The sequence below is a fragment of the Bombina bombina genome, chromosome 8 (genome assembly GCF_027579735.1).
Source record: "Bombina bombina isolate aBomBom1 chromosome 8, aBomBom1.pri, whole genome shotgun sequence".
In the NCBI taxonomy this organism is placed as follows: Eukaryota; Metazoa; Chordata; class Amphibia; order Anura; family Bombinatoridae; genus Bombina; species Bombina bombina.
In genome coordinates, this window is record NC_069506.1 from 18,119,887 (window position 1) to 18,142,866 (window position 22,980).

Here is a 22,980-nt window from a genome sequence, read left to right on the forward strand (position 1 = left end):
AAATTTTGTAACAGAAGTAAATTGGAAACTTTTTTTTATTAAATTGTATTCTCTATTTGATTAAATAAAATTTTGGTTCTCATGTCCCTTTAAGTACTTTAATACATTGCTGTACAAGTATCTCATAATCAGTACATTATTAGCTCATCTTCACTCCTATATTTTCCTTTTTCAGGTTGTTTTTGTTTGGCTCTTACTCAAACCTATTCATAATGAAGCATAGACACAAATCTACTTAAAATTTGTGTAAAATATGGGCACTTCCTATCCAAAATGATGTGTAACTGCAGAAACAGCATGCGTATGTTGTCACATGACAAACTTTCAAATGATTCGCTCTCAGAGATACAAGGACTTTTTCTACGCTAATGTATAGCGGCTTTCTATTGAAGTGTAATGTGCCCATATGTGGGTTTTGTTTTTCTGATTCACTATGACAATTCAGTTATAGCTTGACCCATATGGATGCATATTGTAGCAAGTGGAAGAATGTAGCTGACGGTCTCTATTTTCTTCAATTCTCTCTCACAGATTGCCGACCATATTGTCCTCCTCCTCAAACTGTGAAAAAGCTACTAGAGGAAAAGCGTCAGCGCAAGACAAGCCAGGTGAGACCCCTAAATGTACAGGTTATAGGGAGCAGTACAAGCCAGGTGAGACCCCTAAATGTACAGGTTATAGGGAGCAGTACAAGCCAGGTGAGACCCCTAAATGTACAGGTTATAGGGAGCAGTACAAGCCAGGTGAGACCCCTAAATGTACAGGGTATAGGGTGCAGTACAAGCCAGGTGAGACCCCTAAATGTACAGGTTATAGGGAGCAGTACAAGCCAGGTGAGACCACTAAATGTACAGGTTATAGGGAGCAGTACAAGCCAAGTGAGACCCCTAAATGTACAGGTTATAGGGAGCAGTACAAGCCAGGTGAGACCTCTAAATGTACAGGTTATAGGGTGCAGTACAAGCCAGGTGAGACCCCTAAATGTACAGGTTATAGGGAGCAGTACAAGCCAGGTGAGACCCCTAAATGTACAGGTTATAGGGTGCAGTACAAGCCAGGTGAGACCACTAAATGTACAGGTTATAGGGAGCAGTATAAGCCAGGTGAGACCACTAAATGTACAGGTTATAGGGTGCAGTACAAGCCAGGTGAGACCACTAAATGTACAGGTTATAGGGTGCAGTACAAGCCAGGTGAGACCACTAAATGTACAGGTTATAGGGTGCAGTACAAGCCAGGTGAGACCCCTAAATGTACAGGTTATAGGGAGCAGTACAAACCAAGTGAGACCCCTAAATGTACAGGTTATAGGGAGCAGTACAAGCCAGGTGATACCCCTAAATGTACAGGTTATAGGGAGCAGTACAAGCCAGGTGATACCCCTAAATGTACAGGTTATAGGGAGCAGTACAAGCCAGGTGAGACCTCTAAATGTACAGGTTATAGGGAGCAGTACAAACCAGGTGAGGCCACTAAATGTACAGATTATAGGGGGCAGTACAAGCCAGGTGAGACCCCTAAATGTAAAGGTTATAGGGAGCAGTACAAGCCAGGTGAGACCACTAAATGTACAGGTTATAGGGGGCAGTACAAACCAGGTGAGACCCCTAAATGTACAGGATATAGGGTGCAGTACAAACCAAGTGAGACCACTAAATGTACAGGTTATAGGGTGCAGTACAAGCCAGGTGAGACCACTAAATGTACAGGTTATAGGGTGCAGTACAAGCCAGGTGAGACCACTAAATGTACAGGTTATAGGGTGCAGTACAAGCCAGGTGAGACCACTAAATGTACAGGTTATAGGGTGCAGTACAAGCCAGGTGAGACCCCTAAATGTACAGGTTATAGGGTGCAGTACAAGCCAGGTGAGACCCCTAAATGTACAGGTTATAGGGTGCAGTACAAGCCAGGTGAGACCACTAAATGTACAGGTTATAGGGAGCAGTACAAGCAAGGTAGACAAATGGAATCCACAGCACCAATTAGGTAAAAGAAAATACCTTTATTTTCACATTACATGCGACGTTTCGGCCTTCACAGCCTTAATCATGCATACAAAAAACTTCAGCCTCTGTCCACAGTATATAGGCTGATCAATTAAAACATTAATTACAAACAGATTTGACAAAATGTTTCACACAGAGCAATTACTCCCTCTAGTGTTAGTCATATTTTACTACATCCTATAAAATTTAACTCTCAAGTTACCAAAAATACAATTACTAGAGGAGTTTCCACTGAATGTACAAGTGTCATTAAAAACAAGAAAATATATAGGAACAAGTCTTACTGCAATCTTATATTTCTATAGTAACACTACTAAAGTATATTACTGACACATTTTACCAATCTTACTGATAAACTTTACCTATGTGTTTAAGTGAACAAGTGACTTTACCTATGTGTTTAACTAAACCAAAACTAACTAAAAAATTTTTTTGAAGAAAATGTTTTTTGTTTTGAATTTTTACTTTGTTACATTTAGAGAAAGACAGAGAAATCTATTTCTCTATTTAACCCTTTAGGGTACATACAATCTAATTTATGGATCCAGTAAGTTTCTTTTTGTTTAAGGATCCTCTCCCTGTCACCCCCTCCTCTTAATGTGCCTACATGGTCAATAATCTGCCACCTAATTTGACTTATGTTGTGGCCTGCCTGGATAAAATGATTAGAAACAGGAGCTTCTTTATTACCACATCTCAAGTTGGACTTATGCTGATTAATTCTTTCCCTGCCTTTTCTAGTCGATTCTCCAATGTAAATAAGAGAACATGGGCATTTAATAAGATAGATTACGTAGGATGTCTCACATGTATAATAACCATTAATTTTATATTTATGCCCTGTTCTTGGATGGGAAAATTCTTTCCCTTTTATCATTGCATGGCAATTAGAGCACCCTAGACAGGGATAAGAACCATAAGATTTCTGACCCATATGGCTTTGTTTAAGACTTTTGGAGGGTCCCAAATCATTTTTAATCAGTGTGTCTCTCAAATTTCTAACCCTCTTAAAGGCCATAATGGGATTATTATTATGGCCTTTAAGAGGGTTAGAAATTTGAGAGACACACTGATTAAAAATGATTTGGGACCCTCCAAAAGTCTTAAACAAAGCCATATGGGTCAGAAATCTTATGGTTCTTATCCCTGTCTAGGGTGCTCTAATTGCCATGCAATGATAAAAGGGAAAGAATTTTCCCATCCAAGAACAGGGCATAAATATAAAATTAATGGTTATTATACATGTGAGACATCCTACGTAATCTATCTTATTAAATGCCCATGTTCTCTTATTTACATTGGAGAATCGACTAGAAAAGGCAGGGAAAGAATTAATCAGCATAAGTCCAACTTGAGATGTGGTAATAAAGAAGCTCCTGTTTCTAATCATTTTATCCAGGCAGGCCACAACATAAGTCAAATTAGGTGGCAGATTATTGACCATGTAGGCACATTAAGAGGAGGGGGTGACAGGGAGAGGATCCTTAAACAAAAAAAAACTTACTGGATCCATAAATTAGATTGTATGTACCCTAAAGGGTTAAAGAGAGAAATAGATTTCTCTGTCTTTCTCTAAATGTAACAAAGTAAAAATTCAAAACAAAAAACATTTTCTTCAAAAAAATTTTTTAGTTAGTTTTGGTTTAGTTAAACACATAGGTAAAGTCACTTGTTCACTTAAACACATAGGTAAAGTTTATCAGTAAGATTGGTAAAATGTGTCAGTAATATACTTTAGTAGTGTTACTATAGAAATATAAGATTGCAGTAAGACTTGTTCCTATATATTTTCTTGTTTTTAATGACACTTGTACATTCAGTGGAAACTCCTCTAGTAATTGTATTTTTGGTAACTTGAGAGTTAAATTTTATAGGATGTAGTAAAATATGACTAACACTAGAGGGAGTAATTGCTCTGTGTGAAACATTTTGTCAAATCTGTTTGTAATTAATGTTTTAATTGATCAGCCTATATACTGTGGACAGAGGCTGAAGTTTTTTGTATGCATGATTAAGGCTGTGAAGGCCGAAACGTCGCATGTAATGTGAAAATAAAGGTATTTTCTTTTACCTAATTGGTGCTGTGGATTCCATTTGTCTATGTTGCTGTAAGGGTGGCAGTAACCCTTTCTCCACGGGCATCACACAGAACTAAAACCTGCTTTAAGGAACCAACAGGTGCTGTACTCATTTACTACTTTTGAGTACAAGCAAGGTGAGACCCCTAAATGTACAGGTTATAGGGTGCAGTACAAGCCAGGTGAGACCCCTAAATGTACAGGTTATAGGGAGCAGTACAAGCAAGGTGAGACCCCTAAATGTACAGGTTATAGGGAGCAGTACAAGCAAGGTGAGACCCCTAAATGTACAGGTTATAGGGAGCAGTACAAGAGTGGGAGACCCCTAAATGTACAGGTTATAGGGAGCACTACAAGCCAGGTGAGACCACTAAATGTACAGGTTATAGGGAGCAGTACAAGCCAGGTGAGACCCCTAAATGTACAGGTTATAGGGAGCAGTACAAGCCAGGTGAGACCCCTAAATGTACAGGTTATAGGGAGCAGTACAAGCCAGGTAAGACCTCTAAATGTACAGGTTATAGGGAGCAGTACAAGAGTGGGAGACCCCTAAATGTACAGGTTATATGGAGCAGTACAAGAGTGGGAGACCCCTAAATGTACAGGTTATAGGGAGCAGTATAAGCCAAGTGAGACCCCTAAATGTACAGGTTATAGGGAGCTGTACAAGCCAAGTGAGACCCCTAAATGTACAGGTTATAGGGAGCAGTATAAGCCAAGTGAGACCCCTAAATGTACAGGTTATAGGGTGCAGTACAAGCCAGGTGAGACCCCTAAATGTACAGGTTATAGGGTGCAGTACAAGCCAGGTGAGACCCCTAAATGTACAGATTATAGGGAGCAGTACAAGCCAGGTGAGACCCTTAAATATACAGGTTATAGGGAGCAGTACAAGCCAGGTGAGACCACTAAATGTACAGGTTATAGGGAGCAGTACAAGCCAGGTGAGACCCCTAAATGTACAGGTTATAGGGTGCAGTACAAGCCAGGTGAGACCCCTAAATGTACAGGTTATAGGGAGCAGTACAAGCCAGGTGAGACCCCTAAATGTACAGGTTATAGGGAGCAGTACAAGCCAGGTGAGACCCCTAAATGTACAGGTTATAGGGAGCAGTACAAGAGTGGGAGACCCCTAAATGTACAGGTTATAGGGAGCAGTACAAGAGTGGGAGACCCCTAAATGTACAGGTTATAGGGAGCAGTACAAGCCAGGTAAGACCCCTAAATGTAAAGGTTATAGGTAGCAGTACAAGCCAGGTGAGACCCCTAAATGTACAGGTTATAGGGAGCAGTACAAGCCAGGTGAGACCCCTAAATGTACAGGTTATAGGGAGCAGTACAAAAGTGGGAGACCCCTAAATGTACAGGTTATAGGGAGCAGTACAAGAGTGGGAGACCCCTAAATGTACAGGTTATAGGGAGCAGTACAAGCCAGGTAAGACCCCTAAATGTACAGGTTATAGGGAGCAGTACAAACCAGGTGAGACCCCTAAATGTACAGGTTATAGGGAGCAGTACAAACCAGGTGAGACCCCTGAATGTACAGGTTATAGGGAGCAGTACAAGCCAGATGAGACCCCTAAATGTACAGGTTATATGGGGCAGTACAAGCCAGGTGAGACCCCTAAATGTACAGGTTATAGGGAGCAGTACAAGCCAGGTGAGACCCCTAAATGTACAGGTTATAGGGAGCAGTACAAGCCAGATAAAAACAAGCATGGGTCCAACACAGGGATACACAATATGAAATAAGAACAAAAATAAAGATGGGGAGGCCATGGCCCCTCCACATCTGACGCGTTTCAAGCCTAGTTAGCACTTGATCACTGATAGTGTAGGGGTCATGGTGCTGGACTTTTAAATGTAAATGCACCAATGATAACACTACATATAATTAACCCCTATTTTTGTTCAGATACAGCCTTAAAGGGACAGTGAGATTGTTCACTGTCCCTTTAAGCCAGTACAAGCCAGGTACTGAACATCCAGGTTATAGGGAGCAGTACAAGCCCATTTAGACCCCCTAAACATCCAGGTCATAGGGTTCAGTAGAAGTACAGACCCCTGAATAATCAATATGAGGGGTATGAATCAAATCAGTTAAAGGGACACTGAACCCAAAAAATTATTTTGTGATTCAGATAGAGCATGCAATATTAAGCAACTTTCTGATTTACTCCTATTATCAAATTGTCTTCATTCTCTTTGTATGTTTATTTGTAAAGCAAGAATATAAGTTTAGATGCCGGCCCATTTTAGGTGAACAACCTGAGTTGTCCTTGCTGATTGGACAGCACCTTGAAACAAGTGCTGTCCATGGTCCTGAACCAAACATTTGCTGGCTCCTTAGCTGAGATGCCTTCTTTTCAAATAAAGATAGCAAGAGAACAAAGAAAATTTGATAATAGAAGTAAAATAGTAAGTTGCTTAAAATTACATTCTGTATCTGAATCATGAAAGAAATAAATTGGGTTCAGTGTCCGTTTAAGAGCCCATATTACTAATCAAATAATTGGTGTGAGATGGGTAATTAACTAATATAAAATGTCTTTAGCTGCATTACTTAAACTAAAATACCACAAGCAGCAATATCATAAAAAAGAATATGATGATGTAATATTACTAAAAGAAAAAAAATAATTATGTAACCAAAGAGGTTTAACGGGACACTGAATTCAAAATTAAACTTTCGGATTTAAATTAAACTTCCAGTTAACTCTTTGCCTATTTCTCTTTATCTACTTTGTCAAAATCTTAGTTCTATCCCATGACAGCATACTGAGGTAGGCTCAGGGGCGTGCACATGTCTCGAGCACTATATGTATAGCAATGTTTTATACACAATACCTATCCAGAGTGCTAAATAAACCTCAGTATGCAGTCTTAAAGCCTTACAAGAGCTGCCTTTTTAACTTGTCCACAACCTCAGTAAGATGTCTGAGACAAAACAATAGTCACTGTGTTTAAAAGCGCTCAAATAGTCTCACCTAATAAGCTATTCCCACAGCACTAGCCGCTGTGACTGGCACAACGGAGAGTGAGTATTGGAGTAAAAGAATGTAGATCAGTGCTGCTTTATAGCGTGTCCGCTCCTCACGCCTCTTCAAATCACAAAGGCACACCAGTATAAAGCGCACTGCACCTAATCTGACACTCCAGTCAAACGGTACAATCCAAAAGCTTTAATGTTTCATTTAAAACCACTGCATTATATGGCACACATAAAATCAGACAATGTGTATAAACAGGTACATCTGCAAACGCGTTTCGTCCACATGTGCACTTGATCACTGCATACTTGTCTACCTATCCACGCCTCCTTTTAGTTCAAACATTTAAAGGTATATTAGCACTTAATTACATTGTATGATTAGGTGACATTAACAATAGGGAGAAGCTTAGATCTGTACACCTAGTGATAGTGCATTGATTTATATACATCATACAGGTGTTTGTGTATAGTTATCTTATCAATTCCTATTTCACTTCTTATGACTTTTTTGTTCTCAATATATATGTATATACATATGTGTGTGTGTGTGTGTGTGTTTATTTTAAATATATCAATTATTCTATCCAGGCTCATGCTGTTTAAAATCTTGAGAGAAAAGATACTATGTTGTAGATAATAAAATGAATCAGGTTAATACATTAAACAGCTGATTACATGAAAATAGAAAAGTTTCACTGTATATTTTCTTAATTGTATTTATAGAAAGAAATATACTACTCTTTATTTCTTTGATTTAATTGATGCCTAAATATCATCCTGTAGGTGATAGAGATTATAAGAAAACATTGTGATTAGGATCAAAATATATCCATACATTAAGGGATATTTGTATATGTATATTTCTCATACTCTTATTGTAACCTGTATACACCATTTGTTTTGTGCAGGTCTGACAATAAGGAAATTATTTTATGTGAATAGGTCTAAGTCCCTTCTCATATGCAGCCCTTGAGGACTACTTGTTTTGAGTAAAAAAAATCCAATAAACCTCTTGTTTATTTAACTTAATCTCTCTATTTCCTCCTCTTTTCCATGCTGGCACATGGTCTATACCTTGTATGGTTAATTTTGTGACACCTGCATTTTGTGACACCTGAAATGTTTCGCTACTTGGGTATCTGAGTCTTCATCTTCTATTGATCTTAAATGTTCAAGAAATCTGTCTTTTAGGGGTCGTTTAGTTTTCCCTGTGTATTGTTTAAAACAAACTTGACATGTTAATAGATAAACCACATGTGTGGTAGAACAATTAATGAAAACATTTATATCATGTTCACAACTTGTTGGACTGGAATAAAATCTGTTTCCTTCTGTTACATGATAGAAGGTTTTGCATATAGGATGCCTACACTTATAAAAGCCTTTCCTTCTCTTTAGCCAACATTTGTTGTGTTTTTTTGTTTTAAATTGCCTGAGACACCCTGCTCTTGTGCAATAGGTTGGGCGAGAGCAGGGGACTGGTGGCACAAGCATTTGCTTCTCCAGTGTTACATTCTAACAGTGGAGGCTGCATCAGAGACCCCAAAGTCATGCAGACAAACTCCCTTGTTAAATGGGGGGTCTAAGCGTTAATCTCTGCATTGCACAAGATCTGTGTACAAAATATATATTTAAAAAAATGTAAACTTTGATTTTGTTTGCTAAATTTGCAAACCTACAGGCCAGTTAGAGACTGATATTAACCTGCTCCTTCACTGAACAAACAATCACTGTGTATCATGTATCAGGATATAAATCCAGCAGAAAATACACAACCCTCTCTGCTGCAGTGGGTAAACTACAATTTTCAGTTAAATTACATGAAAATAGGCCAAAATAAATAAAAGTACATTACAAATAATAAAGCATTTATAATAAAATTCAATTTTGAGTCTAAATTTTCCTTTAGTAAAGCAGCTCTGCGTTGCCCTTACTGGTCGCACGTTCAGAAATCCCCTTTAGAGAACATGGCACAGAAACCAGACAGGTGCACACACAGACGCACATAAATGAGGAAGGAAATGCGTTGGTCCATCTCACTTTGCTGGCTCTGAATAAATTTATCATATGCTAATATGTTGTGTTTTTATCAAATAACATTTTCTGTTTATTTAGTTTCATTTCACTGTCTTACATATCTTTGGTGCCTGATCACAATATGTTGGTTGTTTTTTTTTTCTCTCCCAGGTTTCTGCATCTTTGGTAGAATTTACACAAGAAACAGGTATTTATGTGTGTTTGGCTAAAAATAGCCCCTTTTAAATTATGTGTTTCAACAACTCGTTGCCTCTATCTATGGTTGTAATTCAATCAGAATCTGGAAATTAACATCAAATATGTACAATTTTAAAATATACCATAATGTAACTTTTGTCATTCGGATCTCTCCTATATGGAAACTGCTTCATAAAAAAGTTTACAAATAATGAACATTCCAAATACTAACACATCTGTAACTGTATATTAAAGGATTTGTTTAAAGGGACAGTCAACACCAGAATTTTCTGTTGTTTAAAAAGAAAGATAATTTCTTTATAACCCATTCCCCAGTTTTGCATAACCAACACAGTTATAATAATAATACACGTTTTACCTCTGTAATTATCTTGTATCTAAGATTCTGCTGACTGCCCCATTATTTCAGTTCTTTGACAGACATGCAGTTTAGCCAATCAGTGCTCAGTCCTAGGTCACTTTACGTGCTTGAGCTCAATGTTATCTATATGAAACATGTGAACTAATGCTCTCTAGTGGTCAAAATGTATTCAGATTAGAGGCAGTATTCAAGGTCTAAGAAATTAGCATATGAACCTCCTAGGTTTACCTTTCAACTAAGAATACCAAGAGAACAAAGTAAAATTGGTGATAAAAGTAAATTGGGAAGTTGTTTAAAATTCCATGCCCAATTTAAATCATGAAAGTTTTTTTTGGACTTGACTGTCCCTTTAACTGAAATAAATACTTTTTAATGATGATATAAATTTTACAAAATATATGTTTTAAAAACATATATTTCACATGACAATAATTTTATGTTTAGGCCATGATGATATATTATTGATAAAGGAACAACTGATTGATTTAAAGAGACACTAAATTCCTGAGATAATTTGTTTTCCACTCTTCATAAGCAAGGGAGATTAGATAAAGAGATCAGGATGTTTAACCTAGGATAAGAATTACAACATGGTGATATCCATTACTTTATAGAAACTAATACGTAGCACTTATTTCTTCAATATAAAAAAATATATATCTGCCTACTATTCCCAGGCTAATATTTCCTCTGAATACATCATTATGCCTCAAATTTCCCTTTAAAGTTCTACTGACCCTAACTTACAATGGGCCAAGTATGTAAAATTCACCAGAAGTGGAGAAAAAAAACTCTCTGTCTCTGACATTCACAGGGAATTTTCTAAATATATCAAATTTTCTGTCACTTTCCATGGTTGTGAGATGCCTCCCATTATAATTACTGAAGTTTGCTGGAAAAGGAAACTTCACTGGGGAGAGAGAAGTTAACAGGGAGCAGGGGCCCCGTTTTCAGCGTTTAGTATCTTAAACACATAATGCTTATTTTTGTATGTATGTGTTTTTCTACTATGGTAATAATTCTTTAGAGTATATTATCTCACCACCTTTCCATTTCCAAGATAAAAAAGCAAGATCTACAAGGGAGGTTAATATTTAGAGAATACGCAATAAATATATTTTTCCTGCGTAATTTCATTATGAATTTTACTTTTTCCATCACACATGATTTCTGCACAACAAGGCTGATGGGATTTTTAATGTAATTTTACAATACAATTTGTTCAGCATCTTTTTACTTTAATAGACAATGTATTAATTTCATACGATGTTTAAATTGTGATTTTCTTTCAGCCTTATTATAAATATATAAATCTCCTTCACATGACTCGGGCTAACAAAGAAACAAACGGTTTCATCTGATACTGAATTACATTTGTAAATTGAGAGTATATAAATAAAAATGAAAACACCAACTAATGTAATGAAATATAATATCATTTTAAAGGAATATTCTACTGTAAAAATAAAATGCAGGGCAATAAGAAGCCATCAGCCTGAATTTGTTCCTCCCTCCCTCTAGGTGTGGCCAGTTCTGCCTCATTTCTTCATCACCCTCCCAGCCAGCCAGAAGATGAGTCCCTTGTGTATCTTAGACCTGCCCCCCATTACACCTACACCCCTCTGGAGGATTTTTATGTGTCTAGACCTGGTACTGTTTACATCCCAGACCAGAAATATGAGACAGTGAGGAACAATGCTGAGATTGAGGTGAGAAAGACAGATGCAAAGGGTGTATCCCTGGTATGGTACCAAATTGTACTGTAATGTTTGTGTAGGTATTATATTATTATAGTTTATTTGTAAAACGCTGTAAAATTCCATAGCGCTGACTTTGCAGTACATACAACTGCCTGGAGAGGGCACTGCAATGTGAATATGTTATCAAAGGTAGCCACCTGAAATGTCAGTTAGTGTTAAAGGGATATGAAACCCAATATTTTTCTTCCATGGTTAAGATAGATCATTTGATTTTAAACAACTCTCTAATTTACTTCTATTATCAATTTTTCTTTTTTCTCTTGGTATCTTTTGTTAAAAAACAGGGATGTATGCTTAGGAGCCGCGCTATATGGCAGCAGGTTTTCAAGAACGTTATCTATTTGCAAGAACACTAAAGGGCAGCACAATTCCCTGCTATGTAGTGCACCAGATGCTACCTAGGTATCTCGTCAACACAGAATATCATAAGAACGATAATAGAAGTAAATTAGAAACTTTTTTTAAAATTGTACGTTCTGTCTGAATCACAAAAGGAAATGTTTGGGTTTCATGTCCCTTTAACAATCGCTAATTAATTATCTTATGGTCAGTCTCACTCTCATCTGTTTAATAAGTGCATTTTATACATCATTTACTAAAAAGTCACAGAGTATTTCAGAAACTTTGTATAATCTATTGAAGTTTGTGATATAATTATTGTGCCGAGCTTTATACAAATCAGGGGGGATTACTACAATCCTTTAGAGACCTAATGATTTACCTACAAAAAACTCCATAGACTTTAATGGTGATTTTCTGTTAAAAACTATTAGATATGTTGTGATCAACCCCTTAATGTTGGGGAAAATGAGACTGTCCTTTTTTTTTTTAATAATAATTAAAATTAAAAAAAAGCTATCACATCCATTCTCTTATATTGTCACGCTGAACAACTCATAATGGCTTTTGATCAACAAACGCAGGAAGCGATAAAACAAAAATAACACCCAGACAAATCTAAAATGGTGGATTTGCAATCTTTTTACATTAAATAGTATCCATATCACTTCCACAGCCAATCATAAACATTGACTGTGACCAACATGCAAGACCAAGTAGGTTAATAGGGTCAATGAGTCCATGTGTGTGTGTTTTTGTTATTAGAGTGGTGTTTATTTTATTTTGTATTAGAATGAGTTTTTAATGTAATTTATTGATCGGTATACATTGGTATTGATATCTGTATAGATCTGGCAACTCCCAATATCTTGTAGATATGTTTTATTTATGACTTTACATGTACATATTGATGGCGATGACATTTTCAGTAATATTTATTATTTGGAGTGAATCTATTGTCATCAAGGACCATCGCTGTTGTTGTTAGCATGGACTGGGTCATCCTTTTTTCTGGTCTAAGCACGAGCAGATCATTGGCCCATAAGTGATCTGTTGGTGATAAGCATAAGATTAGCATCTATCAAGTGCCTTTGGCTGTTGAACTTGATGTTTTCTTTCTGTTGTGGATATTTAATCAATATCTTCAGATGAATCAAGATTGCAAAATTTATGTTTTCTATACATATGTATGTGTGAATCTTCCAATATCTGCCAGGATCTAATACTCTCTTTTTCAAATATGTAAATGGTTTTATTGTTTGGATTGTGATCTCTCCGATGATAATAAAAAAGGTAGACTGTGAGCTGTAAAACAGCTGATAAACACAAACAGAACGATTGGAATCAAACCCATCATTTTCAACATGGCTTCTTTTGTGAAACTATCACAATATAATGTATGGTCTCATTTTCAGAATGTGGATGTGCCATCAATGTCCTACTTGTCTGTCTGTCCCAATAATCCTTCCTGGCTGGAACAGTCATCAGGATCATGTTCTGCGTCAGGAGCTGAGTCTGTACTGTGGATGTCGGGCTTCCTGGTTGCAGATCTCAACCAACTAGCCCTGGAAGAAGCCAGAGCTGAAATCCAAAATCTGAACCCAGATCAACTTCTGCTTCGTGATGAGGATGGAGACACGTAAGTTTTTAGGGCAAGTGGGAGATATTATGCTCACTCACCAAACTTAGGTTCCTCTTTTTTGTTTCAACCCACAATATGCACCAATATATTTATGCTATTATATAGAAATATTATCTAGACAGACAGATAGGTAAAAGATGGATATGCCCCAAGTGAAAAGAAAACATAACATAATTTATAACACAATACACAATCAAATATTATGGAGCTCACATGGTATGAGCTTTATCTAAAGTGTTTGTTTTATCAATTAACAAAATGCAAAATGAATGAACAGAAGGAAAATCTAACTCAAATAAATATTTGGTGTGACCACCCTTTGCCTTAATTTTTTTAAGGAACTCTGCAGGCATTTTGTTCTAAATATCTTGAAAAACTAACCACAGTATTTCTGTGGATTTAGTCAACCTCAGTTGCTCCTGTCTGTTCATGTAATCCCTCAGATACTCAATGATTTATAGGTCATGGGACTATCCATATTCGTACAAAAAAGATTCCTCCAACATAAACATATATGTGGCAATGCCATAATCATAAATTGAATGAAGAAACTAGTGTCAGGTGTAAGGTCAGATATGCAAAAGTAAATGGCGCAGGTCTTGATATTGAACTGAGGATATGCAAATATCTTCTGACTTTCTGATGGCAAGTGGAAACAGACTTGTGTATTTAAATGCCAATTAATAAGAGTGCAGTAAACTCACTCCATAAGATGTATAATGTCTGCTCATCTGTAGGTCACCCCACGGGTATGTAGCTTGATAAACTGGAAACAAGGAGAGGCTCCAATGAAATACACATAAAGATTTTCTTGAGAAAACAAGTAATAACTTACTCCATCAAATCTCTGATTCCAGCTATGTCACAGCAAAGAAAGCAAGGTGATATTTCAATGGTGATAAAAAAGCTTTAATGGCTCAACGCGTTTCAACGTATGCAAACGTCTTTTTCAAGAGCAAGTTAAAAAACAAGTAAAAACAATTGTTTCACCTTGAATATCACCTTGCTTTCTTTGCTGTGACATAGCCAGAATCAGAGATTTGATGGAGTAAGTTATTACTTGTTTTCTAAAGTAAATCTTTATGTTTATTTCATTGGAGCCTCTCCTTGCTTCCAGTTTATCAAGCTACATACCCGTGGGGTGACCTACAGATGAGCAGACATTATACATCTTATGGAGTGAGTTTACTGCACCCTTATTAATTGGCGTTATATACACAACAAGTCTGTTTCCTCTTGTCATCAGAAAGTCAGAAGATATTTGCATACCCTCAGTTCAATATCAAGACCTGTGCCATCTACAATTGCAATCCTGTATCTATCACAGTCCCTGGGGAGAGACTGAAAGAAGGCAGTGGTCTAAAACTAAAAGGAGAGTATTGTTTATTAGTCCATTTGTTACAGATTGCTGGGTTTTTACCATCTTACAACATCTGTACATTGTATTTCTTTTGTATCGTAAGGTCAGATATGTAATGTCTGTATATATCAGAATGTGATACAAATTTGAAAAAGAGTACACTGACACTTACTTACGTTGCTGCCAATCCATGCAACTGATGTACCTGAAACAAGTCTGTGCAACGGCTAGACATGGGAAAGCGACTCAGGCCAGCAAACAGAGAGCCTTGCAGGAAAACCCTCAACAAAGTACAATGTGAAAATAAGAATCCTGGACCGGCTCAGTCAAATTGCAAAAAAATGTATTCCCGGCCGTGGGCACACCTCTTGTTTTTCACCTGACTTTTACACAATGCTGCCTGACATTATGATGCTGTATATTTCTGAATATGAAATTATTTTTTTTTGCAATTTGATTGAGCCAGTCCAGGATTCTTATTTTTGCATTGTACTTTGTTGAGGGTTTTCCTGCAAGGCTCTCTGTTTGCTGGCCTGAGTCGCTTTCCCATTTGTAGCCGTTGCAGGACTCCTTTTTCTTTTTTACACTGAGAAAAACAGAGCAACATAGACACATAGGCCCCGATAATCAAAGATTGGAGAGAAATTATAGTGCAAACTTTACAGGGGATGAACTCTCTGAATTCTCTGGGAAAAGGGACAGATGAGAGCTGCCTCCCATAAAGCTCTCCGCTCAAATCAGATGATCTAAAATGATCCTCCAGCACTGAAAGATCTCTCACAAGATTCTAGACAGACACATTTAGCTATACTTATAAGTGGTGTTCCCTGAATTTGTGTATGTGAGAGACAAGCCCAGTGCAATATAGCACTGCATGATATGATAATTTTGTTACATTCACACTTTGTGGTTTACGTTTTATGTTACTTTAGATTGGGTCCTTCAAATTGTATTACATTTAATCTTTGCACTTTCTATTTTGTATTTAATGCATTTAGATTCAGTATAAAACAGTGGTTTACACAAACATTCAGATTATTATTTGAAAGTTTATGTGTTACTTTAACAATTCAGGATCATACTTTGTACATTTCTGTGTATCTTTTACAATTTACACTACACTTTGTATTTGTTCTATATAAAATAAAACTAGCCGTTTCAGAAAGTGGGGAGGACAGGGAGCTCCTTGGGCTGATCAGGAGAGTTCTTAGAGTATATCTAAAGCTCTCTCACAATACTCATTATATGCACTTAGCATTTTAAACCAGCAGCTCTCACTGAATTATCTCGCCAGCAGTATGCAGGTGAAATTTGCTCAAAATTCACAATACACATATTTAACTCTCAGAAAAGTAAAGTGTACTAAACTAGAGGCAAATGCAAGTTAAATTTTAGTGAAACATTTTTTATTTAACTTGTAATGGCTGCAAACTGAGAATTTATATCAGTGTCAGATGATCCACCATGAACTTCCCTCTCCCTGTAAGATTTTATGGATGGCATCTCTCATTTCACTGGAACTTCCAGGCTTTACCCTTTTTCTTATAGAATTTAGTGAGTTCAGCCAAGCTGGAGAATCTTTGTTCATCTGGCCCATAAAAATGAATTAAGCTCTCTGGTATTCATAATCTCACTTTCCTTAATGACCTGTACTTTGTCATAGAATCCTTCATCTTTATGCAGCAAAAGGTCTGAGATATCTTTCCTATGCTGTGGCAGAACGTTGTTTGATGTACGGTCAGCTGGACACCAAAGAGCATAATGGAAAGGTAAGAAAAACACCAGAACCCAATGTTTTTCATCAGCAAAATTGCCTTAAAAATTAAATTGACTACAGACAAATTTAAAAGGACATTGTTGTCAACTTTTTTTTCTTAAAATTCATTTTCCTGTCCTGAATAAATTAATGTTTTCTTGTCATACTTTCCATTTCCACCAGTATAGCAGAAGCAGCTGACGTTATCAGCCAATGAGGATTAGTAGACTGTACAAAGCCTATACTGCAGTACTATTTATTCATAGTTATATTTACTATTCAGCATAAGCCAATTCCTATCCCAGACCCACATGAATTTGCTGTATTTGTCCCTACCACATCGGTTATAAAGTCAGTGCCATGTATTTATCTTACATCTCCCCCAAAATCACATCATATGGCTCATATTGCTCTTTGACTCTCATTCATAATTTTTACAAAGAGATGGGACAAAGGACAAATTTATTGTAACCATTAATCTGTTGCCACATAATTGATATGATTGTAGGTTCTCCCTTGTATCATCACAACAACTATGATGCTGGGAGCAAGTTGTGTGAACTTCTTGAATGCCAAAGAAGTCTACAATGCATCTCTTCCCATCCAAAGGGTTAACTCTTTTTACTGTCACTCAAAGCCTAACCCCAACCCAAGAGCATATTTTGGCCTATACAAACTAGACTTGTCCCTATTTTACTGTCACTCTCATCCTAATCTCAACCAAAGAGCATATTTTGTCCTATACCAACTAGACTTTCCCTATTTTATTGTCACTCAAATCCTAACCCCAACCCAAGAGTGTATTGTGGCCTATACCAACTAGACTTGTGCCTAGTATGATAGCAGTACAATTTTGGGGGGTATTTCTATGGCATGATGCCTTACCACTCCTATGTTCTCCAAATGTTTTATGTATTAATATTATTGCAAATTAATTATCCCTGGTTGTCTTCATGTGTCTTGTTGTGAGACATATATGAGGCAAAATAAGCTTAAATTGTTGGGAGTAAGGAGGGGCTAAGTGGGCTGCACATTCCCTGTGAAAAACAAATAAAGCCACTGCCTCAACCCTAGTCCTAATATCAACCAGAACCCTTATCCCTTAAAGTGCAACCAGGGATATTGTGACTGATACAACATTATCACAATAATATTTTGCTAGTGACCTCTGAATTTTTTACAATTTTGCAGGGCAGAACTTGTATCTTAAACTCTAAACCTAACATATTTATCTGTGTATTTACATATCCTATTCGTTTTCCAACTGATGTCCTACATTGCATGTCTACTTTTATCTTAAATAATGGTGAAATGTGTTAACTACAAGACACAATAGAAATACAGATTTTAAATTTCCAGAGCCTAAATCTTTCTTCTTTTTTCTAACTCTGTACACCTGTTAAAGCCCCAGATAAGACATACTGTATACACAAATGAGATCTGTAGTCATATGATCTTCCCAGGATATTTCTGTATTCATACACCAAACACATAACATTTGTATTAATCTTCAAATATTTCACCCAGTCATGACATTTCTAGCAACCAAAAAAAAGAATGATGTATAGTTGGGACATAATAATTGTATTAACATAATTATTACAATAATAAGTGCTGCATTTATAGTATTTAGTAAGTATACGTATTGCAATAGGTAGATCAACAGGTTATGTTAAGTTGCTATTTGGTACATCTGTTTTATATGGAATTTCATTTGATTGTAATCCCTTTAGAAAACAAATTTGTTATAGTGTTACTCAGTGCAACTTACTGCTTATAAGAAATATGTAATATGTATTATTTTTTATCTCAGTCCCCTTTGTTAGTAGCTGTGGCAGCCAACCAGCCTGAGATAGTCTATGATCTTATAACACTTGGTGCTGATCTCAATGCATCTGATTGGAAAGGACAAACCGCATTGCACGTTGCTGGGACCTATGGATTCTCCAATGTGCTGAAGGTGAGCTGTTTAATTCTTGGGAAAATTCATTAGAGTATGTTATTTTATTATCTCTATTCCCTCTGCAATGCTATATGTTTAACCCCAAAATAAGCATTATAAAGCTGCTTTTATCTATCCCCCCCATACATTTCTCAATTCTATAAGGGATAATCTATATCATTGTTGTGTTATCACAAGTCTTTTTTCCAGAGCTGTTTCCTATGCACTTGGTGCTATCCCTTATGTACTTCCCACAAGCATTGAAAGGACCATTATATATATTAGAATTCAATAATCAAAAGGTAACAATGCAATGGCACTTACTCTGAACGTTAAATGAGTAATAGATTTTTTAAACATTTTCTTTAATATACCGGCCCCCTGTATCATGTGACTGCCTCAGCCAATCACAGAATCATATACATATTTACTTTTGCACATGCTCAGTGTGAGGTGGAGCCTCACAAAAAGTGCAGATAAAAAGGTAGCGCAATTCGATAATGGAAGTAAATTGTACATTTTCTTAAAACTGCTGCTCTATCAGTATCAAGAAAGTTTTATTCTGACTTCTGTGAACATTTAAACATATTCATTTAACCCATAAGCACATCTCTTCATGTTTCTGTTTATTTATATTTCTTCTTTTTGTTTTCTTAGGTGTTTTCGTCTTTCAACCATCAACAGAATATTGATGTGGAGGCCAGAAACTATGAAGGTGAGAGGACTGCAGTTTATTAGGCATAGTAGGCAGCTGCCTAAGTGGGACCTGTTTCCAACATTTAGGGCAGGAACTATGTGGCTGGGTGTCACTATTACTAAAGAATATCAAATGAAATTAAGTCTTTGGTGCCTAGAGGGAGGGGTCATAAATCTATTGTGTAACCTGATTGGTTGCTGTGTGCCGTCAATCAACTGCATTCCAGTCTTAAAAGGTGTTTGGGAAATGCTGAGAGCAATGACTATTTGTTTAACCCTTTGTGGTGCTAAACATATAGGGCTAGATTACAAGTGAAGCGCAAACAGTTTTGCAAAAAGTTTTGCGCAGGTGTAATCGTCATTTACGCTTCAATCTTTACCGCGATCTCAGAGTTGGGATTAATTGTTTTCTGAAAATAAAAAGTATCACAAAATACATCAAAAATACATTACACAGTACAGTTATACTCATATTAACACAAGCTAATAAATATACATTACACAGTGCAGTTACACTCATATTATTAACACAATCTAATAAATATACATTACACAGTACAGTTACACTCATATTATTAACACTATCTAATAAATATACATTACACAGTACAGTTACACTTACAATAACACTATCTAATAAATATACATTACACAGTACAGTTACACTTACAATAACACTATCTAATAAATATACCTTACACAGTACAGTTACACTTATAATAACACTATCTAATAAATATACCTTACACAGTACAGTTACACTTATAATAACACTATCTAATAAATATACCTTACACAGTACAGTTACACTTACAATAACACTATCTAATAAATATACCTTACACAGTACAGTTACACTTATAATAACACTATCTAATAAATATACCTTACACAGTACAGTTACACTTATAATAACACTATCTAATAAATATACATTACACAGTACAGTTACACTTACAATAACACTGTCTAATAAATATACATTACACAGTACAGTTACACTCATATTAACACAATCTAATAAATATACATTACACAGTACAGTTATACTCATATTAATACAATCTAATAAATATACATTACACAGTACAGTTACACTCATAGTAACACTGCCTAATAAATATACATTACACAGTACAGTTACACTCATATTATTAACACAATCTAATAAATATACATTACACAGTACAGTTACACTCATATTATTAACACTATCTAATAAATATACATTACACAGTACAGTTACACTCATATTATTAACACAATCTAATAAATATACATTACACAGTACAGTTACACTCATATTATTAACACTATCTAATAAATATACATTACACAGTACAGTTACACTCATATTATTAACACTATCTAATAAATATACATTACACAGTACAGTTACACTCATATTATTAACACAATCTAATAAATATACATTACACAGTACAGTTACACTCATATTATTAACACTATCTAATAAATATACATTACACAGTACAGTTACACTCATATTATTAACACAATCTAATAAATATACATTACACAGTACAGTTACACTCATATTATTAACACTATCTAATAAATATACATTACACAGTACAGTTACACTCATATTATTAACACAATCTAATAAATATACATTACACAGTACAGTTACACTCATATTATTAACACAATCTAATAAATATACATTACACAGTACAGTTACACTCATATTATTAACACTATCTAATAAATATACATTACACAGTACAGTTACACTCATATTAACACTGTCTAATAAATATACATTACACAGTACAGTTACACTCATATTAACACTGTCTAATAAATATACATTACACAGTACAGTTACACTCATATTAACACAATCTAATAAATATACATCACACAGTACAGTTACACTCATATTAACACAATCTAATAAAATACATTACACAGTACAGTTACACTCATATTAACACAATCTAATAAATATACATTATACAGTACAGTTACACTCATATTAACACAATCTAATAAAAATACATTACACAGTACAGTTACACTCATATTAACACAATCTAATAAATATACATTACACAGTACAGTTGCACTCATATTAACACTGTCTAATACATATACATTACACAGTACAGTTACACTCATATTAACACTGTCTAATAAATATACATTACACAGTACAGTTACACTCATATTAACACTGTCTAATAAATATACATTACACAGTACAGTTACACTCATATTAACATAATCTAATAAATATACATTACACAGTACAGTTACACTCATAATAACACTATCTAATAAATATATATTACACAGTACAGTTACACACATAATAACACTGTCTAATAAATATACATTACACAGCACAGTTATACTCATATTAACATTCTCTAATAAATATACATTACTCAGTACAGTTACACACATAATAACACTATCTAATAAAAAATACATTACACAGTACAGTTACACTCGTATTAACACATTCTAATAAAAATACATTACACAGTACAGTTACACTCATATTAACATAATCTAATAAAAATACATTACACAGTACAGTTACACTCATTAACACAATCTAATAAATATACATTACAAAGTACAGTTACACTCATATTAACACAAGCTAATAAAAAATACATTACAAAGTACAGTTACACTCATTTTAACACAATCTAATAAAAATACATTACAAACTTCAGTTACACTCATATTAACACTGTCTAATAAAAAAATATTTAAAAAAAAATATTGCACACAAAAGTTATAAGGGCTCAAAGATATGAGGTCTTAGGTATTAGGGAAAAAAATCTGCCAAAGTACTTTAACATAGAGATACATACATATACATTGCTAAAGATGTATTTGTATGTTTATATATAGGGACATACAGTATCTCACAAAAGTGAGTACACCCCTCACATTTTTGTACATTTTTTTTATATCTTTTCATGTGACAACACTAAAGAAATTACACTTTGCTACAATGTGAAGTAGTGAGTGTACAACCTGTATAACAGTGTAAATTTGCTGTCCCCTCAAAATAACTCAACAGACAGCCATTAATGTCTAAACCCTTTGCAACAAAAGTGAGTACATCCCTAAGTGGAAATGTCCAAATTGGGCCCAAAGTGTCAATATTTTGTGTGGCCAACATTATTTTCCAGCACTGCCTTAACCCTCTTGGGCATGGAGTTCACCAGAACTTCACAGGTTGCCACTGGAGTCCTCTTCCACTCCTCCATGACGACATCACAGAGCTGGTGGATGTTAGAGACCTTGCTCTCCCCAACCTTCCTTTTGAGGATGCTAACAGATGCTCAATAGTGTTTAGGTCTTGAGACATGCTTGGCCAGTCCATCTCCTTTACCCTCAGCTTCTTTAGCAAGGCAGTGGTCGTCTTGGAGGTGTGTTTGGGGTTGTTATCATGTTGGAATACTGCCCTGTGGCCCAGTCTCTGAAAGGAGGGAATCATGCTCTGCTTTAGTATGTCACAGTACATGTTGGCATTCATGGTTCCCTCAATGAACTGTAGCTCCCCAGTGCCGGCAGCACTCATGCAGGCCCAGTCCATGACACTCCCACCACCATGCTTGACTGTAGGCAAGACACACTTGTCTTTGTACTCCTCACCTGGTTGCCGCCGACACACGCTTGACACCATCTGAACCAAATAAGTTTATCTTGGTTTAATCGGACCACAGGACATGATTCCAGTAATCCATGTCCTTAGTCTGCTTGTCTTCAGCAAACTGTTTGCAGGCTTTCTTGCGCATCATCTTTAAAAGAGGCTTCCTTCTG

General features: G+C 35.8%; 1 protein-coding gene across 1 annotated transcript in view; it reads left to right on the plus strand.

Moving 5' to 3' along the window:
- Positions 1–461: 461 nt before the first annotated feature.
- Positions 462–22,980, plus strand: part of NFKBID (NFKB inhibitor delta) — a 46,997-nt gene continuing 24,478 nt past the window's right edge. The window contains exons 1-7 of the mRNA XM_053690903.1: positions 462–608; positions 9,267–9,303; positions 11,197–11,384; positions 13,190–13,413; positions 16,440–16,545; positions 18,346–18,492; positions 19,132–19,189. Coding sequence (XP_053546878.1) covers positions 462–608; positions 9,267–9,303; positions 11,197–11,384; positions 13,190–13,413; positions 16,440–16,545; positions 18,346–18,492; positions 19,132–19,189 — 907 coding nt within the window. The remainder of the gene's footprint in view (positions 609–9,266; positions 9,304–11,196; positions 11,385–13,189; positions 13,414–16,439; positions 16,546–18,345; positions 18,493–19,131; positions 19,190–22,980) is intronic.